The sequence below is a fragment of the Euleptes europaea genome, chromosome 1, assembly GCF_029931775.1.
Source record: "Euleptes europaea isolate rEulEur1 chromosome 1, rEulEur1.hap1, whole genome shotgun sequence".
NCBI lineage: Eukaryota > Metazoa > Chordata > Lepidosauria > Squamata > Sphaerodactylidae > Euleptes > Euleptes europaea.
In genome coordinates, this window is record NC_079312.1 from 178,505,503 (window position 1) to 178,526,722 (window position 21,220).

Consider the following 21,220-nt stretch of genomic DNA (forward strand, 5'->3'; position numbering starts at 1 on the left):
GCTCCCAGCGTTAGGCTAGAAAGGGTTAGGCTAGGGATTTCGTTAGTCTTTAAGGTGCTACCGGACTCCAACATTTTTCTACTGTTAGTGACAGACTAAAGCAGCTACCCGTCGTGATCTACCTCAAGGGGTTGTTGTGAGGATAAAATGGAGGAGAGGAGAACGATGTAAGCGGTTTTGGATCCCCACTGGCTGTTGTTTGGCCTTGGCTCTTCTTGCTCCTGGCCCCCATCGTCCCTCTAGGCCAGTGGCCGACAGGGAAAACTCCCTGGAAGTTAAAGGCCAGTCTGCCCTTAGACAGACTTGGAAGTTTACAGCAGGTGACCCTAAGTGGAGCAAATGCAAAAGAAGGCATCTTCCGAGGCAACGCCGCTCTGCAAAGCCAACACATACGGGGGACAGGACAGAATGGAGTAGGTGAAGAGGAGAGCGACGAGGATGATCAGGGGCCTGGAGACCGAGCCCTATGAGGAAAGGCTGAGGGAGTTGGGAATGCTCAGTCTGGAGAAGAGGAGGTTGAGGGGGGACATGATGGCTCTCTTTAAGTATTTGAAGGACTGTCACTTCGAGGAGGGCAGGGAACTGTTCCTGTTGGCAGCAGAGGGTAGGACTCGCAATAATGGGCTTAAATCATGGGCGGAAAGGTACCGGCTGGATATTAGGAAAAACATTTTTACAGTAAGAATTGTTCGACAGTGGAATCGGCTCCCTAGGGAGGTGGTGAGCTCCCCCTCACTGGCAGTCTTTAAGCAGAGGCTGGACAAACACTGGTCAGGGATACTTTAGGCCAGTGGTTCCCAAACTTTTTGGGGAACCCCCCCTTGGTTCCACAAACTCAACCCCAGTGCCCCCTACCCTATCCAACAACACAGTTGAAGGGGCCCACCTCTAGCACACACACACCCTCTGCCCCCTTGCCTCTTACTGCCCCCCTAGGTAATCCCACTGCCCCCCAGGAAGTGGTACTGCCCACTTTGGGGACCATTGCTCTAGGCTGATCCCACACTAAGCAGGGGGTTGGACTAGATGGCCTGTACGCCCCCTTCCAACTCTGTGATTCTCTGATTCTACACCACGAGTGGAACCAACCGCCGAGACAAATGCGCCGAGTCCGGAAACCGAGAAAAGCTGCCGGAACGCCAAATGCCACCCGCCATCAGAACCCTGCCCAAAGGATCTCAAAGATCCAAACCCCACCCCACACCTTGCCAACGGACCCCCTCCGAGGCAGAAGCAGCCCCCTCTGCTACTCACAGTCTTTGGGCAACTGGATGGCAACGGCCGGACCGCAGAACAGCAGCACCAAGGAGCCCAGCAGCAGCAAAGAGGCCGTCCTGGAAGGCATCTTCCTCAGCAGTTTGGGCTGGGCCCAGTCGCTGGACCCGGGGAGGGGGACAGCACTAGAGGAGCCCGTGGCTAGCGCACCCCAGAGTGAACTGTGGCTGACGGGGGAGAGAGAAAGAGAGAGAGACCATTAGCCAAGGAGGAAAAAAAACCTTGCGTAATTGTAACGCCCCCACCTCTACAAAACATCCTCTCCCCAAGGACTTCAGCACAGACAGCAAAAAGAAGGGAGGGAGGGAGGGGGGAGGGAGAAAGAGAGTTAATGCAGCCCTTTATTTCTGTATTTCCATCCTCCTTCCCCTCCAACCTGTTGGAGGATCGCGCTGCATCCTTACAAGTGTCTCAGTTCCTACCAGCAAAGGGCGGGGGGAATTAAGGCATCTCCCCATGTCTCCGTTCCTACCAACAAACGGGGGGGGGGGGATTAAAGCAGAGAGAAAGGGAGATGCTTCAATAGGGAAAGAGGAAAAAAAGGGAGCTAGGAGGGATTTCCCTGCATAGCGCACAATTTCAGGGCCACAAGCACGGGGAAGGGAGGGGCCCTTTTGTTCTGGGAAGGAGAACGGGTCACGGAAAGGCAGAGCGGAGGGGGGGGCCGGGATGCTCGGGGGAGGTCGATGGGGAGAAGAGGTGGGGGGAGAGAGAAGGGAGGTGGGGGGAGTACGGGGGGGGCGAGCTGTGGGTTGATGGATGGAAGGAGCGGCGGGCGGGTGGTGGGGAAAGGCAGGCAGCCTGCTCGGATGGAGGAGGGAAAGAGAGAGGAGGAGGAAGAGCAGGGGAAATGCCTGGAAGTGTGCAGATGGGAAGGGAAACGATGGAAACTGAAACCTCATGCTTTTAGCAGCTGATTGTCAATGCTTATGTATCCCCCCCACCTCCCCCCAGCAGAGATTTCTGATGAATGAGAGGTGGGAGGGGGAGAACTCAGCAACACAAAAGCCCTCTCCCACTAGGGTTGCCAATCTCCACATGGTACCTGAACTAAAACCAATAGAAAACCAATACCCCTATACAAGTATGAGTCTATTTTATATAAATTCATTGATGGTTAACTCCAGATATATACGCTCTTATACAAATGTTGTAACACAAATGCATAAGTTTTGACAAGGTTTTGTGGGTTTTCCTTGTTTCACTTTTTGCTTCCTCGGAAGTCTCGTTGCTTTAAATTTCACAGGAGAATCTTAGTGGCTTTTGAAGTCTTACTGATTCTTATTCCTGTTCTTTATGTAAAACAAAGTTTATAACACAAGTTTACTTATCCTCTATTAACTTATTTATTATGCAAGGCTGTGAAAATGTATGTATTTATGTTACAACATTTGTATAAGAGCTTATATATGTGGAGCTAACCATTAATGAATGTATTTAAAATAGACTCAAACTGGTATAGCGGTATTGGTTTCTATTGGTTTTAACCTCCAGGTGGTGGCTGGAGATTTCCTGGGATTACAACTAGGGCTGCCAAGTCCCTCTTCGCCGGGCAGAGCCTGAAGAGGGCGGGGTTTGGGGAGGGGAGGGGCTTCAACACCATAGAGTCCAATGGCCAAAGTGGCCATTTTCTCCGGGTGAACTGATCTCTATCAGCTGGAGATCAGTTGCAATAGCAGGAGACCTCCAGCCACCACCTGGAGGTTGGCAACACCAATTACAACTGAACTGCAGGTGACAGAGATCACCTGGAGAAAACAGCTGCTATAGATGGTGGACTCTACGACTACCCCACTGAAGTCCCTCCTCTCCCTAAACCCCGCCCTCCTTAGGCTCCACCCCAAAAATCTCCAGGTATTTCCCAACCTAGAGTTGGCAACCCTATCTGCAACATCTTATTTCTCCCTGTTCTGGAGGGGGAAATGCTCTAGATACGGCCGAGAGGAAGGCACTGCTTTTGGTTGAAATGCTCGTCAGCCAACGAGGCCGTGGCCCACTGAAAGAAGCCCCCGCCCGATACCACCAAGGCCACAAGGGAAGGCCCAGGATTCCAAGGGGGAACAAACTCTCCTAAAGTCTGGGAGTCCCAGGTTCGAATCTCCGCTCTGCCATGAAAGCTCGCTGGGTGACCTCGGGTCAGATTCGGCCTAGTCTACCTCACAGGTTTTTGTTGCGAGGACAAAACAGAGGATAGAATTGCAGAAGTCATTTTGGGTACCCACTGGGGAGAAAGGTAGGATAAAAATGAAGCAGATATGTTAGAGCGGTTCCTCCGTGGAACAGGCTTCCTCGGGAGGTGGTGAGCTCGCCTTCCTTGGAGGTTTTTAAGAAGAGGCTAGATGGCCATCTGTCAGCAATGCTGATTCTGTGACCTTAGCAAGATCATGAGAGGGAGGGCAGGAAGGATTGTGACAGTGTTTGGCTCTTATGGCCCTTGCTTACAAGTCCAGGATACTGCCTATCGCCACTTTGGGTCAGGAAGCAATTTTCCTCTGGGCCAGATTGGCCGGGGATTCTGAAGAGACCCTTACACATTGGATTGCCAACTCTGGGCTAGGAAATTCCTGGAGATTTTTGGGGGTGGAGACTAGGCAGGCAGGGTTTGGGGAGAGGAGGGACCTCAGTGGGGTATAATGCCATAGGATCCACCCTCCAAAGCAGCCATTTCCTTGGGGGAAATTGATCTCTGTCGTCTGGAGATCAGTTGTAATTCCAAGAGATCTCCAGGCCCCACCTTGGGGTTGGCAACCTGACCTATGCAAGACTCTGGTTTGGCTTTCCTGCAACAGGCCAAGAGAGCTACTGCTGTGGAGTTATCCTTTAATAATTACTTACAACACAGGTAGAATGAATTGCCCAGTCTTTTTGACCCGGGCCCAAACTTCCAGCCAGAGCAAGGACATAAGCTTTAGCTACCTAAATTGAGATGAGAAAGTAGGGAATATATGCTGAATGCTGGCAACGGCTTGGGAAGGGGAGAGACAGTGGCCCTGATCCAGCTGCACACACGCAGAAGAGGACAGCTGTGGGGATACAACTATGAAAGTTACTATGAAAGACAACTATGAAAGTTGTCGTGCAATTTGCAGATCACACCAGCTGCAGGCTACCCAGAAGATACACCTCAGTATTGTCAGAACTTAAGAACACAAGAACATAAGGAAAGCCCTGCTGGATCAGACCAAGGCCCATCAAGTCCAGCCGTCCGTTCACACAGTGGCCCAACCAGGCGCCTCTAGGAAGCCCACAAACCAGACGACAGCAGCAGCATTGTCCTGCCTGCGTTCCACAGCGCCTAGTAGAATAGGCAAGTTCTTCTGAAACTGGAGAGGATAGGTCTGCATCATGACTAGTATCCATTTGGACTAGCAGTCGTTTTCATGCATCTTACGTCTTTTTTATGTTTGATGTTCTATTTACATTGTAAGCTGCCTTGTTCTGGAAGGTAGAAAGGCGGCTAGTAAATGTTTTGAATGAATGAATGAATGAGCCCTCTCTCCCCTCAGGATGTGGTCCCAATCCAAATTGGCCCACACAACACAGACTCCCCTCCCCCATAATCCACATCTTGTTGCATGCACTTGAGAAAATGCAATGTGTAGTTAAATCCTGAGCATGCATAGATTATCTCAGAATAGCCTGAGGGGCTGTCAATCAGACTTGTTCAGCCTCTCTGCATGTGCCTAGAGTGCATCCTGGAACCCTGTCAAATCAAATTGTTCCTGGCCCAGCCAAAACCTTTTGGAGGGGAACCAAGCAGTCTCACGAATTTCATAGAATCATAGAAGTGGAAGGAACCACCAGGGTCATCTAGTCCAACCCCCTGCACAGTGCAGGAAATTCACAACTACCTCCCCCCACACACACCCAGTGACCCCTACTCCATGCCCAGAAGATGGCCAAGGTCCCCTCCCTCTTATCATCTGCCTAAGGTCATAGAATCGGCCTTGCTGACAGATGGCCATCTAGCCTCTTCTTAAAAACCTCCAGGGAAGGAGAGCTCACCACCTCCAGAGGAAGCCTGCTCCACTGAGGAACCTCTCTAACTGTTAGAAAGTTCTTCCTAATGTCTAGACGGAAACACTTTTGATTTAATTTCAACCTGTTGGTTCTGGTCTGACCTTCTGGGGCAACAGAAAACAACTCCGCACCCTCCTCTGTATGACAGCCCTTCAAGTACTTGAAGATGGTTCTCATATTTCTAGTGGACCATGTACCAACTCATTGCATTGGGCATGCAACTATTGATTAAGCCGGTCAGCTGCATCCTCTGGCCAAGCAGTGAGAATTCTAACCTTCCCCCAAAGTTTTGACTAGGCTCAGAGCCCGTAGGGTTGCCATCTCCATGTTGAGAAACCGCTGGAGATTCTGGAGTGGAGCGAGGGAAGGGTGCGGTTTGGGAAAGGGAGGGACCTCAGCCGGGTGAAACGCCACAGAGTTCGCCCTCCAGAGCAGCCATTTTCTCCAGGGAACAGATCTCTGTAGTCTGGAGATCAGATGTGTAACTCAGCCAGATCGCCAGGCCCCACCTGGAGGTTGGCAACTCTATGCAGAAGTGTGCAAACATGCCTCTTCCAAATCGATTTTGTGCACCTTTACATAAGAACATAAGAAAGGCCATGCTGGATCAGACCAAAGGCCATCAAGTCCAGCAGTCTGTTCACACAGTGGCCAACCAGGAGCCTCTAAGAAGCCCACAAACCAGAAAACTGCAGCAGCATTCTCCTACCCACGTCCCACAGCACCTAATAGAATAGGCATGCTCCTCTGATCCTGGAGAGAATAGGCATGCATCATAAGAACATAAGGAAAGCCCTGCTGGATCAGACCAAGGCCCATCAAGTCCAGCAGTCTGTTCACACAGGGGCCAACCAGGGGCCTCTAGGAAGCCCACAAACAAGACGACTGAAGTGGCATTATCCTGCCTGAGTTCCACAGCACCTGATATATTCAGCATGCTCCTCTGATCCTGGAGAGAGTAGGTATGCATCATGACTAGTAGCCATTTGGACTAGCAGCCATGGATAGCCCCATCCTCCATAAGAACATAAGGAAAGCTCTGCTGGATCAGACCAAGGCCCATCAAGTCCAGCAGTCTGTTCACACAGTGGCCAGCCAGGTGCCTCTACGAAGCCCATAAACAAGACGACTGCAGCAGCAGCAGCATCCTGCCAGTGTTCCAAAGCACCTAATATATTCAGCATGCTCCTCTGATCCTGGAGATAATAGATATGCACCATGGCTAGTATTCATTTTGACTGGTAGCCATGGATAGCCCTACCCTCCATGAGAACATAAGAAAGGCCATACTGGATCAGACCAAGGTCCATCAAGTCCAGCAGTCTGTTCACACAGTGGCCAACCAGGTGCCTCCAGGAAGCCATGCAAGACGACTGCAGAAGCATTATCTTGCCCGTGTTTCACAGCACCTAATATAATAGGCATGCTCCTCTGATCCTGGAGAGAATAGGCATGCATCATCTTGGCAAACGATCCTCTGTATTCCCGCATCTGGAACCAGGGAGCAGCCGTGATTCTGGATTCCTGATAACTCCGAGCAAAGACGCTCGGTTGTGTGTGGCTCATGCATTCCTCCACCAACGCCGCTCCCTCCCACTTCCCTCCGGTGTCTCCCGCCTTCCTCTATTCATCTAGCAATTACCGAGCGAGGGGGCTTATGTTGTTAGCTCGGCGGGGGCCCAGCAGCCAGCAGCCGCGATGCAGATGGAACCGAGGGGCAGCTATGGGGGACTGAATTATTTAAGAGCAGAAGGGGGCTGGGAGACAGCAACCTGTCAGCCGGGGCCGGGGAAGGGAGGGGGGAACCCCCACAGGGGACAGGCCATGATTCTGATTGCAATGCCAAGGAAGGTCAAGGCAACGCAAATAAGAGGAGGCAGGGGGGGGGAATAGGAAGAGGGGGAAATCACAGGCCTGGAAAGATGCTTCTGATTATTGTCCTGGCAAATCACAGGAGAATCCGCCGAAGGATCGGCGATGCTGACTTGGCTCAGGTAGTAAAGGACAGGCACCAGGGGGGACACGGTTGTGCGTTTCAATTAACAAAAAGAAATCGGAAGAAAATAAATGAGCACGTGCTTTCCACAGAGGGAAAGCCATTTTCTCCAGGGGAACTCATCTCGGTCATGTGGCGATCAAGTGTAATAGCAGGAGATCTCCAGGCCCCACCAGGAGGTTGGCAACTCCATTTCCCACTGGCAGGACCAGTATTTTCCCTTTCCAGCCAGTTGCCAGAGAAGTTTTTTTCTGTACGATGGAGGGCATATGAGAGAGGCTGGTTTGGGGCCAACAAAAGGAATTTGCTGCCCCATTAAGAAGTTCACGCCCCTATTTCCATTGCATTTTTCTGGAGAGGGTTTCCCTTTGTCTCTAGACGCTGCTTCTCTGGCGCTTCAGTCTTTACCTGCCTTTGGGGAACACCCCCTCTTCCCTTGACGCTTCCTCAGGATGGAGACAAAGAGAGACCTCCCCCAACCCACCCCGCTTTGACTGGGGCTTCTGTGGTCTATTGCAGGTTAAGAACAGCGAGCCGCCGTTCCTTCTTTAAAGCTCACATTTGCTGCGGATTTCTACTCAAGAGCGTTCACATACCTCAGGGCCAGGGCGGTTCGCTCTGATTATAGGCATATTTACTGAGAAGCAAGTCCCATGGGGTTAAATGAGAGCCAGTTAAGAGCGGTGTAGTGGTTAAGAGCGGTGGTTCGGAGCGGTGGACTCTGCTCTGGAGAACCCGGTTTGATTCCCCCACTCCTCCACATGAGCGGTGGACGCTAATCTGGTGAACCGGGTTGGTTTCCCCACCCCTCCACCTGAAGACAGCTGGGTGACCTCAGGCCAGTCACAGCTCTCTTAGAACTCTCGCGGCCCCACCTACCTCACAAGGTGTCTTTTGAGGGGAAGGTGATTGTAAGCCAGTTTGACTCTCCCTTAAGTGGTGGAGAAAGTCAGCATATAAAAAACAACGCTTCTTCCTCCTTAACACAGTTGATGGCAAAAAATGAAGAAAGAACCCCAGGTAAGCGTGCATAGGACTGCAGCCCTGAAAATACTCACCTGCTTTTCACCCTTGTATCTTTTTAAATCTTGTAAAATCCAACTTGATGAATAGTCCCGGCGGGCTCGAAAGCTTGCGCATTGTTTTGAGCTAACTGGTACAACGAATGGTATTATATGGTCTCCCAGATCCTAGTCCAACCCACTAACCACTATGCCATGCCACCACTGAACTCCCTGCATATATCCCCTCAAGTTTATTGTGTCCTTTGCTGGGGAAAAATAACCCACCACACACATGACCAACCAACTTGAAATCAACCTATTGGCACCATCTATTTTTCTATGCCAAAATAAAAGAGGTAAGAAGAAGAGTTGGTTTTTATATGCTGAATTTCTCTACCACTTAAGGGAGAATCAAACCGGCTTACAATCTCCTTCCCTTCCCCTCCCCACAACAGACACCCTGGGAGGTAGGTGGGGCTGAGAGAGCTCTCAGAGAGCTGTGACTAGCCCAAGGTCACCCAGCTGGCTTCATGTGGAGGAGTGGGGGGAAATCCAGTTCACCAGATTAGCATCCACTGCTCATATGGAGGAGCAGGGAATCAACCTGGTTCTCCAGATCAGAGTCCACCGCTCCAAACCACCGCTCTTAACCACTACACCACGCTGGCTCTCAGGAGCTCAGAGGCGCAAGACAGCTTTGGCAAATATGCTTCCATTTGCTTTCAACACCCACGACTATAGCTCTTGTGGTTGCAAAGAAGTACTCATGAACACATGAAGCTGCCTTCTACTAAATCAGACCCTTGGTCCATCAGAGTCGGTATTGTCTACTCAGACCGGCAGCAGCTCTCCAGGGTCTCAGGCAGGGGTCTTTCACATCACCTACCTGACTAGTCCCTTTAAACTGGAGATGCCCGGAATCAAACTTGGGACCTTCTGCTTGCAAAGCAGAGGCTCTTCCACTGAGCCCCTCCCCAAGTAAAAATTAGAAACGCTTAGTATGGGTGGGAACTGGGAAGGTTCGTAGTCTCCAGATACTATCCAACCAGATTCCACTCCCCCCCTTGTAGTTCTTCCCAGCAGGCTCATTCCAGTGGAGCAGCTGGCTCAAACCTCTGCCCAGATGCTCAGCTGGCATCCTGGGCAGCCATTCTGGGTATCAACAGGGGGCTCCGCCCCTCTGAGACCCATCAGGTCGCCCTGCAGCAGATGGTTCCGTAGAGCAAGGCAGAGCTTGTCCGGGGGGAGGGGGACGCTGCTAATAAGCACATGTTCATGCACGAAGCAGCCTCAGTCTAAATCGCTCCCAATCAATCAATACTTTCCCAGCCCTGGAATTCACACCATGATATAATTCCCAGCCCACTCAGAGGTATTGAGAAAAAGAAGAGTTGGCTTTCATATGCTGACTTTCTCTACCACTTAAGGAAGAATCAAACAGGCTTACAATCACCTTCCCTTCCCCGCCCCACAACAGACACCCTGGGAGGCAGGTGGGGCTGAGAGAGCTCGAAGAGAGCTGTGACTAGCCCAAGGTCACCCAGCTGGCTTCATGTGGAGGAGTGGGGAAACCAACCCAGTTCACCAGCTTAGACTCCACCGCTCATGTGGAGGAGTGGGACTCAAACCTGGTTCTCTCGATCAGACTTCGCCACTCCAAACCACCACTCTTAACCACCACACCACGCTGGCTCTCTTTTAAGGGTGCCGAACATAGATCATTCAGGTGGAAGATTTGAGACGCCATTCAGGGGAGCAGAGTGCCCGTGTTATTGAGCAATGTTATCCCCATGTGCCCTGGTCAGCATGGCCCAGGCTGGAACTATCTCATCGGCTCTCGGAAGCTAAGCAAGATCGGCCCTGGTTAGTACATGGTTGGAAGACCATCAAGGAAGTCTGGGGTTGCTGTACAGAGGGAGGCAATTTCCAACCAGCTCTGTTCATCTCTGCTTTGACCTGGATGGTCCAGGCTGGCCCAATCTGGTCAGATCCCAGAAGCTAAGCAAGGTCATCCCTGGTTAGTACATGGACTGGAGACAGCCAAGGAAGTCCAGGGTCTGCTATGCAGAGGCAGGCAATAGCAAACCACCTGTGTGTGTCATTTGCCCTGATCTGGATAGCCCAGGATAGCCCAATCTTAGCAGCTTTTGGAAGCTAAGCAGGGTCAGCCCTGGTTAGTACTTGGATGGGGGGGGGGGCTACCAAGGAAGTCCAGGGTTGCTACGCAGAGGCAGGCAATGGCAAAGGCAGAGGCAGGCACTTCTATTCGTCTCTTTTCTTGACCTGGATGGCCCAGGCTAGCCAGATCTCATCATATCTTGGAAGCTAAAGAGGGTCAGCCCTGGATAGGAGACCACCAATGAAATCCAGGGTAGCTATGAAGAGGCAGGCAATGGCAAACCCCTTCTGTTCATCTCTTGCCTTGAAAACCCTACGGGGTTGCCACGAGTCGGCTGTAACCCAATGGCGCTTTCCACCACTACTGTCCCCACATGCAACACAAACGTCACATGTGCAAATGCACACACAGAGACACACAACTTGTGCCATAGAGTCCACCCTACAAGGCAGCCATTTTCTCCAGGGAAATCAATCTCTGCTATCTGGAGATCAGTTAATAAATCCAAGAAATCTTCATCCTCTCCTCATTCATCTCCCGGAGTCTGGCCTCCCATTCATCGTTCAGCGCTCTTCGTTTCCCCCCCTCCCCCATTCCCTCTCGCCTCTATTTGACCCAATCCTACCCTCCCCCTATCAGAATCCTCTTTTTTAACCTTTTCATATTTCTTCTCCCTGGGGTTAAAAAACAAACAAACATCCTGGAAGCAGGAGAATTAATGATGTTCATGACAGGCCCTGTCAAAAGCCCCCTTAATGGAGGCTGGACTGATGGGTAGGGGGATGCGGTGAAGAGAGGGGAATCTGATTATGGGCTCGGATGAAAGAAAGGGGAAGTTTGGGGGGGGTAGAGGAGCCCACCCCCACCTCAGCCACTTGTACGCCATGAGAGAAAGAAAGAGATCTCCTTTGAGAGCCCTGAATCAACCCCCCTGTACCAAATCTGTTGTTGCTGTTTTCTGTTGCCCCAGAAGGTTGGACCAGAACCATTAAATCGAAAGAGTTTCCATCTAGACATTAGGAAGAATTTTCTAACAGTGAGAGCGGTTCCTCAGTGGAACAGGCTTCCTCGGGAGGTGGTGGGCTTTTTTTAAAGCAGAAGCCAGATGGCCATCTGCCAGCAATGCTGATTCTATGACCTTAGGCAGATGAGGGCACCTTGGCCATCTTCTGGGCATGGAGTAGGGGTCACTGGGGGTGTGTGTGGGGAAAATAGTTGTGAATTTCCTGCATTGAGCAGGGGATTAATGACCCTGGTGGTCCCTTCCAACTCTATGAGTCTATGAAATCAGAGTTACCACTTTCTCACTGGAAAACCCCTTTTCACTAAGGCTTTTAATCCATTACAGAGCTTTTAGCTGAGTGATCTGTCTTCTGACTTGTAACGGAGTCGTAGATTGATTACGTTTAGGACCAAAAATATCGCTAACACTTTTTCAAAGCATCTTTTTGTGAGATACTGAAGAAGGTAGCTGTATCAACAGAAGTATAGTGTCCAGATCATGCAAAGTGATGGTATCGCTTTACTCTGCTCTGGTTAGACCTCACCTAGAGTACTGTGTTCAGTTTGGGGCACCGCAATTTAAGAAAGATGTAGACAAGCTGGAATGTGTCCCGAGGAGGGCAACAAAGGGTGAAAACGCATGGTCGCTTTATCCTCCTTTAACCCCTGTTTTAGCCAGGATCGAACTCACATTAGGCGAAACGCATGCGTTCGATCCAGGCTGAATCCTGGCTGAAACAGGGATTAAAGGAGGATAAAGCGACCATGTGTTTTCACCCAATGGTGGTGAGGGGGTCTGGAGACCAAGTCCTATGAGGAAAGGTTGAAGGAGCTGGGTATGTTTAGCCTGGAGAGGAGAAGACTGAGAGGGGAGATGATAACCATCTTCAAGTACTTGAAGGGCTGTCACATAGAGGAGGGTGCCGAGTTGTTTTCTGTTGCCGCAGAAAGTCAGACCAGAACCAACGGGTTGAAATTAAATCAAGAGTTTCCGTCTATTATGAAGAACTTTCTAACAGTTAGAGTGGCTCCTCAGTGGAACAGGCTTCCTCGGGAGGTGGTGAGCTCTCCTTCCCTGGAGGTTTTTAAGAAGAGGCTAGATGGCCATCTGTCAGCAATGCTGATACTATGACCTTAGGCAGATCATGAGAGGCCATCTTCCGGGCATGGAGTAGGGGTCACTGGGGGTGTGGGCGGGGAGGTAGTTTGGAATGTCCTGCATTGTGCAGGGGGTTGGACTAGATGACCCTGGTGGTCCCTTCCAACTCTATGATTCTATGATTCCACCCTCAGCCGATTTACGATCTGCCTGGCAGCCTCTGGGGGACACGCACCGCTTTCCATCCACCGTCATTTCCAGCATGGCCCCTCCATCTTCTGAAATGAACTGGATCTTTGTTTTCATTTACATATTGATTTGCGGCTTCGGCATTTAATAGGAAAGCGAAAGCCCGGGAGGATTGGGAGATCTTCAGCCCAGAGCGATCGTGTTTTTCTCCAGCAGAGTATGGAATCCCTAGGGGGTGGCAAACCCTACGGTCGCCATGACCTTTTGCAATTCCAAGGATCCTCCTTTCCACACGTTCTCTCTGACTTAAGGGACACAGGCTGTCGCTCGAAACATTTCAATCTCGCTGCCCCCACACCGCGCATACCAACCACCCCATTAATACAGATTAGTTACCCCCTCAAGTCATTCAACCACACTGCGGTACTTAAAAGCAGAGAGGCAACCAGATGGATCTTATTTTCTGCCTAGGATTCTTCAAGTGCGCGCGAAGGGGGGAACAGCAACGGCAGTACAACAAAAGTCCAATGCAGATTTTCAATCTGACACCCTTCTCAACAGAGGAAAAGCAAGGTGGGGAATTACAAAAGGAATAAAGATGAAAACGTTGCACATCTAAGGTAAGACAGAAAGGAACGAATAGCAGAGCTGAGGTACCCAAGTGCAAGAAAACGAATGGGAAGATCTGGAAAACTCTACCCCTATCTCCTCGCTGGCGGGTCCAACGAGACCATCTCTAAAGCGGCTAAATTCTGCGCTGAGATTTTGTCCATAAGGAGGGTTGCCAGGTCCCTCTTCGCCACTGGCGGGAGGTTTTTGGGGTGGAGCCTGAGGTGGGTGTGGTTTGAGGAGGGGAGGGACTTCAATGCCATAGAGTCCAATTGCCAAAGCGGCCCTTTTCTCCAGGGGAACTGATCTCTATCGGCTGGAGGTCAGCTGGAACAGCAGGAGATCTCCAGCTAGTACCTGGAGGTTGGCAACCCGATCCATAAGAAACCAGCTGTTTCAAATGTTTTAAATAACTTCTGTGTATAACTAATTGCAGCACAATAAGGTTATGCATTTTAATCTCTGTATATTCATTTTATATTTGTATGTAATTCGCTCTGTTAAACTTCTGTTGACTGATCTTTTGATGATAATAAATGTCGCTGAATGCAGTTGAAGAAAAACACCCGAAGGACAAGAAGAAATTATTTTAAAACAACAACACATAGATATAACATTCCTAAAAAAAAAAATCAAATACTAATGATACAAATTATTTTTAAAAAAACTAAAACAGTGCTACTAATATAACTAAAATACCCGTAGCACTTAATCAAGTAATACTCTATTTATCTAGAATCCGCATGATTATTACATCTCTCTGTGATTATTATTACATCTCTCTACATCTCTCTGCGATTATTACATCTCTCTGCAATTTACACATTGGAGTGCTTTTCCCATCCTTGAAATGGTTGAATTCCAGCGAGAGTCCAGTTCTTCCGTATTTTTATCGTTATTATAACATGTCAGAAAATGAAGAAATGATATATGGACATGAGTGCAAAAATAGAAATTTTACAAGGGGGGCGCTGCAAGGATTCATGGGGGTGGGACTCCCATTCCCTTCTCTCTCTCCCCCCCCATATTGCCTCTGCTTTCCCCTGTCAGCCTCTCCTCCCTCCCCACTGGCTCCGGATCCATTTTCACACTCCGGCTTTAGCTGGCACGGTTTCCCTACACGCTTCTCCTCTTCCTGGCGCCATCCAAACCTTGTGTGTTTTTTTAAAAAAGAAGTCTGTGACTGTGTAGAGACACCACTTTTAACCTTTAGGGAGGAGGGGGGGTTAACCCTCAAATAACAGATCACGATGGGTAGCCATGTTAGTCTGTCAATCGCTGTAGAAAAGGGAACATAAGAACATAAGAAAAGCCCTGCTGTATCAGACCCAGGCCCATCAAGTCCAGCAGTCTGTTCACACAGTGGCCAACCAGGTCCCTCTAGGAAGCCCACCAGCAAGACGGCTGCAGCAGCATTGTCCTGTTTGTATTCCACGGCACCTAAGATAATGGACATGCTCGTCTGATCCTGGAGAGAATAGGTATGCATCATGACTAGTATCAGTATTTACTAGTAGCCATGGATAGCCCTATCATAAGGACATAAGAAAGGCATACTGGATCGGACCGAGGCCCATCAAGTCCAGCAGTCTGTTCACACAGAGGCCAACCAGGGGCCTCCAGGAAGCCCACAAGCAAGACAACTGCAGCAGCATTGTCCTGCCTGTGTTCTAAAGCACCTAATATGATAGGCATGCTCCTCTGATACTGGAGATAATAGCCATGCATCATTAGTATCCATTTTAACTAGCAGCCATGAATACCCCTCTCCTCCATGAACGTGTCCACTCCCCTCTTAAAGCCTTCCAAGTCAACGGCCATCACCACATCCTGGGGCAGGGAGTTCCACCGTTTAACTATGCGTTGTGTGAAGAAATACTTCCTTTTATCTGTTTTGAATCTCTCACCCTCCAGCTTCAGATGACCCCGCGTTCAGGTATGACGAGAGAGAGAGAGAGAGAGAAGCTTCTCCCTGTCCACTCTCTACACACCATGCATAATTTTATAGACCTCTATCACGTCTCCCCTTAACCACCGTCTTTCCAAGCTAAACGGCCCTAAGGGTAGGAGCTTTCATGAGCCACAGCCATGCCTCACGTAAGCTCCTACCCTGCCAGAAATTTTGTTCGTCTTTAAGGAGCTACTGGACTCTTGCTCTTTTCTACCTCAAATAATAATATCTTTAAAAGCACATTTAAATCCGGTTCCCCTCTGGTTTGCAGAACCCTAAATGGGAGCTGAAGGCTTGTCCAGTTGTGTGTGTGTGTGTGGGGGGGGTTCTCCATGCAGAGGCCAGGCTCTTGGCTATTAGATATAAGAATGAGGAGAGAAACCTTTGAGAGCAGCGCGCAAATGTTGGAAAAGGTACCGTCGGCAATTTAGAAAATGCACAGAATAGAAACTCACTGGGGGCAGAATGCTATTAAAAAGCATAGCAGGTAATTTACAACCTCCCCAAGGGGTTGGGTGACCAGCTATTAATTAATAGTAGTTCAATAAAAACTGACATAAAGCATGGGGGGGGTGGAAGACACGTGAACCGATGCTTTTCAAAACAGATTAAAGAGGTATTTGACAGTATACCTTCAAACTGAGAAAAAAGGGGAAAGATTTGTAAAGGGATGAAGAAAGCATTGTAGAAAACATCCAGGATAGGAGCTCTGACCGATAGGGTTGCCAACTCCATGTTGGGAAATCCTGGAGGTTTGGGGGAGGAGCCTGGGGAGGGCAGGGTACAGGGGGACCTCAGCGGGGCATAACGCTATAGGGCAGGGGTGTTGGACTCAATTGTTACGAGGGCCGTATATGTCATAAATGTCACTTGGTTGGGCCGGGCCATGCCTCGCCAGCCCAGATCGAGAGTTGGAGGGTGGCTGCCTCAGCTGGTTTGCGGGCTGGATAACAGCTCTCAAGGGGCCGGATCCAGCCCGCAGGCCTGGATGTTTGACACCCACTATAGGGTAACCAATCTCTGGAGTCTGGAGTCTGACTTTGCGCCAGTCAACAAGCTCAACCTAACCTACCTCGCAGGGTGGTTGTGAGGATAAAAACGGAGGAGAGGCGAAAGGTGTCACCAATGGGGGGTGAGGAGGCAGGGCATAAATGTAAATGAAATGTATAGATAAAATACAGCAGGGGGTTCCCGCTGTCCGCATGGGGTAAAGATGGGAGCAACCTGAGTCTATAGCAACAAAAATGAAATTGAGTCTGGGGGCTCCTTAAAGACTGACCAGAAGCCTTCGCCGACTGGAGACCGCATCATCAGACAGAGAAAAGATGCTTCTTTGCCACCAAACAAAGCAGACTCTAGTCTACGGAAGCATCTGCAGGAACAGAATCTGCTTCATCTTTAAGGCGCCACTGGACTCCGGTTTATTTTAGCAGCACGATAGGAAATGCCCCTGGAGCCCCCAATATGTCTTTACATGTATAAGAAAGCAGCTGCCGCCACCCAGCCAACCCCTACCAGAACAACCAGCCCTTTGCAAATCTGAAGGTGCAAAGCAACCTCATTTCTCTGCAAGTTTCTGCTTGTGAATTCACACTTGTGAATGCGTCCTCTTCATTCCTCCAAAGAAGCCACGTCAATCTAGATAAATTTCACACTACCCCCACGTGGCACAACAGATTCCCTGCTCTCGACACACTGCATCTCGCACACCCGAAAACCCCTCTCCCAACTTCTGTCACATGAACACATGAAGCTGCCTTATACTGAATCAGACCCTCAGTCCATCCAAGTCAGTATTGTCTACTCAAACCAACAGCGGCTCTCCAGGGTCTCAGGCAGGGGTATTTCACATCACCTACCTGCCTGGTCCCTTTAACTGGAGATGCCGGGGATCGAACCTGGGACCGTCTGCATGTCGAGCAGATGCTCTACCACTGAGCCACGGCCCCTCCCCTGCCCTGCACGATGGTGCAAATCTGGGGTCTCCATGGCATCTGCCAGCATAGCTGAGCTACCGGGACCTTCAAACCAAACAGCCTTCAGGATTCTGCCCAGTAAACACACACGAAAGATGGAGAAAGGGGAGGATCCTGATAGTTCACTGGAGAACAAAACCTGGGGGTGAGATTCAGCACCCCCCCTGCTCTAACCACTCCACCCTGCTCATTTCCTAAAATCAGGAATACAGCCCTCAGGATCTTGGCTCCCAATTTTCTATTCTTCCCATTGGGTTGCTGAATAAACTGAACAGAGAATCCCCATGTCCATTTCTGGGTGGGGGAGGGGTTGCTGACCAGGAAGCTAGGAGGAACCTTCCGTTTGGAGGCTAAGGGGTTAACCCCACCTGCCTCCTGGGACATCATTTGCAAAAGAAAACATGCAAATCCCAACAAGAGAGTAAAACAGTCCCCAGATCTAGAGTTCTAGATTGGGGGAGGAAGGGAGGAGCGTGGGGCCCGGAGCTTCCCTAGAATTACAACTGATCCCCAGACTGCAGATATAAGTTTCCCTGGGGTAAACAGCAGCTTCAGAGGGTGGATTCTACGGCAGAGCTCCCACCCCAAGCCCTGCTTCAAATCTGCAGGAATTTCCCGAGCCAGAGTTGGCACCCGTAGGAGGAACAGTGCCCCCAAATCTCAGCACGCAGAGACGTCTGTCCCTGGGATCATCGGGGAAATCCAAACCCCGACCCAAATAGGTTCAAGACTACGGGCTGAACTCAAATATGAAGCTCAGAGAACATCTGGGGAAATGGTCAATACTTTCTCGTAAACGGGAGAGGCGGCGCCTGACCGACACGACAACAGAACACTCTCCCCCCAAAAAATCACAAGTATCAACAGGTTTTATAACAGGATGTAATAGGGAGTAAACAAGCCCCTACTACTTACTATGTATGGTTGCAACTTGGTTACAAAACTCTGAGAACAAACGTCTGGGCAGCCCCCTTCGCCTTACTCCGAGTCAAGCCACAGAATGTTCTTTCTGCTAGCCAGAAAGACAAACTGATGCTTGGCATGCAATATACTTAGCTATAGTTAGGGCTTGCCAACCTCCAGGTTGTAGCTGGAGATCTCCTGCTATTACAACTGATCTCCAGCCAATAAAGGTCCAGGTTCACCTGGAGAAAATGGCCACTTTGGCTATTGGACTCTATGGCATTGAAGTCCCTCCCCTCCCCAAACCCCGCCCTCATCAGGCTCCACCCCAAAAACCTCCCGCCGGTGGCGAAGAGGGACCTGGCAACCCTAGTTATAATGCCATATTGTTTGGCCTCAAAAGAAGCCATTTCCTCTAGGGGAACTGATCTCTGCCATTTGGAGAGCAGTTGCAATTCCAGATCTCCAGTCCTAGGGTTGCCAGGTCCCTCTTTTCAACCAGCGGGATATTTGGGGGGCGGAGCCTGCGGAGGGCAGGGTTTGGGGAGGGGAGGGACTTCAAAGCCATAGAGTTCAATTGCCAAAGCGGCCATTTTTCTCCAGGTGAACTGATCTCTATCGGCTGGAGATTAGTTGAATTAGCAGATCTCCTGCTACTACCTGGCAGTTGGCAACCCTATCCAGTCCCCACCTGGATGCTGGCAGCCCTGGCTCCAAGGACCCCTACAGGACAAGCTTTTCTCCTCTATAGCATCCTCACTCGGGAATAATCTCCCCACCATTTTCACCCCGCACAGAACCTTTCTCGCTTCCAGAGCCTGATTAAAATTCATCCGCCTACACATTTTGTCAAGTTTACTTATTATGTTTCCCTCCCTCATTATGCGGATCTCTATTTTTATCATTATTTTGTACCACCGATTCTATTTGACTATGATCTCTCCTTTGTATCCTTTTGAGCACCGTCATTATTATAAATGTTTACATGCTAGCAGCAAACTCTTTGACTTTGCATTAATGGCCAGACTAACTCACCTGCTAAAATGAACTCAATGGACGCATTCACGACGCCATGGCAACCTTTATATGATCATTACTCACCTGCCAGGAATATTTATTAAAAATCAGGAATTTAGAGAATTATTCTAGAAATTAATCAACGAGTGTCTATAACAATAGTTATATGTTTAAGATGACTCGCGTTATGTCGACCTGACTATAGTTTTGACCGTGTAATGCTCGGAAGTAGAAATAGATTTGATCCCTTCCCCCTTATTCCCCTTTTTTACTTTCTGCACTCCTTTATAAAAACAATAAAAGATATAAACGTTCACATGGCCTGTTTAATGTTACCAAGCTTCTGGCTTTTAAAATACTGGAAATGCTTTGGATTTGCTGGTTTAAAAAGCTCCTGTTTTCACTGGGGATAGTTTCAGAGGATCCCAGCCATGTTGCTCTATAGAACAGCTCGATTCGAGTCCAGCAGCATCTTGGAGACCAGGAAGATTTTCAGGGTATAAACTTGCAAGAGTCAACGCTCTGACGAAGGGATCTTTGACTCTCGAAAGCTTATACCCGGGAAATCTTGGTCTCGCAGGTGCCGCTGCGCTTGAATCTAGTTGTTTTCACTCCCCTTGGTTTTACTTTCCTGCGTTTTGCATGCTGCTATTTTTAATGTTGGATCCTTGCCACCGCCAACAGTCGGCAGAACTTTTAACACATTGCTCTCTGCCCCAGTAGTCCCTGCTCCCTTCTGGAAACTAGATTCCCAGGGGCGCGGAGGGCCCGCATGAACCCAAAGGTCTGAGGGTTGGCAGAGTGTAGAGGGGAAGGAGGTAAAAGGCACCATCCCGGTCTCTTCTGTCATCTAAACAAAATAACCAGCGCGATGGCCAATACTAAACAGTACATTGGAAGCAAAGTATTATGCAAACAAGACAAGTCAAACCAAAAGAGAACGTCGAGCCCAAAGATACTCTTAAATCAAGCAAATGGCTACCTAACTAGTAACAGAACGTTATGAGAAACGCCTAGACATAACACAATACTAGAGTGTTTTATCAAAAAACAAAACATAATATGGATTCAGATTTATTAATGCAGCATAAGCCAGTAAAACACATGTATCGTTTATACAAAAGGTAAAAAAAATGTAGCAGTTCAACCAAAAACATTCCTAATTCAAATTTCCCAATAATTCATAACAGACTAACACTGACCAAATTAGGATTTAATCCAACTGCAATTGCCCAACATTAGGCGTCGAACTTTATACGCAATTGCACAAAATTTGGCTGCCTGTTTTGCCATCTGGCCATTCCCTTCCCAGAGGAGAAACAGCATATAATAGGCAGGCTCTAAACATCAGTACAATGAGGTAAGTATCAGGTAAGCCTCAATAATATTGTGTAAAGTCTTCAGGTTAAAAACAAACACACTGGAGGCTTGAAGTATAGTTTGTAAAGATGCTTGTGGCTTGAAATAAATGACTCATCAATAATATTTGAAGTCAGGGTAAAGATTGAAGACTTGCAGCTTGAAGCTGGGAGAGGAGAGCTTGTAGCTGGTAGAGAAGGCTCGCGGCTGACGGGACCCTAGATTTGTCCACCGTTTTTGATAACAGGTTCTACAGTCCATATAAGAACGCCTTAACAGTCCTGCTCTCAAAGTATGGAGAGTCAATTCAGAAAGACGCATGTATAGTATCAGCTTAACAGTTGGAAGGATGAGAAAGGATCATATAGAAACATCAGATGGCCATCTGCCAGCAATGCTGATTCTATGACCTTAAGCAGATGATGAGCGGGAGGGCACCTTGGCCATCTTCTGGGCATGTAGTGGGGGTCACTGGGGGTGTGGGGGGGGAGGTAGTTGTGAGTTTCCTGCATTGTGCAGGGGGTTGGACTAGATGACCCTGGTGGTCCCTTCCAACTCTACGATTCTATGATTCTATCAACTGTCAGATGGAAGTAATTAATGTAATCCTTAACCTAAAACCGTTTAAATGTTATTATTTTTCAGCATAGGAGTTTCTTGTCATTTTGTTGTTTGTCTCTTCTGTCGGCCAGCGTGGTATA

At 49.2% G+C, this 21,220-nt stretch overlaps 1 protein-coding gene across 1 annotated transcript in view; it reads right to left on the minus strand.

The window, feature by feature from the left end:
• The window catches only part of L1CAM (L1 cell adhesion molecule), a 110,192-nt gene that overhangs the window by 75,165 nt on the left and 13,807 nt on the right, over positions 1 to 21,220 (minus strand). Inside the window, exon 2 of the mRNA XM_056850328.1 lies at positions 1,255 to 1,442. Within this exon, the coding sequence (XP_056706306.1) occupies positions 1,255 to 1,442 (188 nt within the window). The remainder of the gene's footprint in view (positions 1 to 1,254; positions 1,443 to 21,220) is intronic.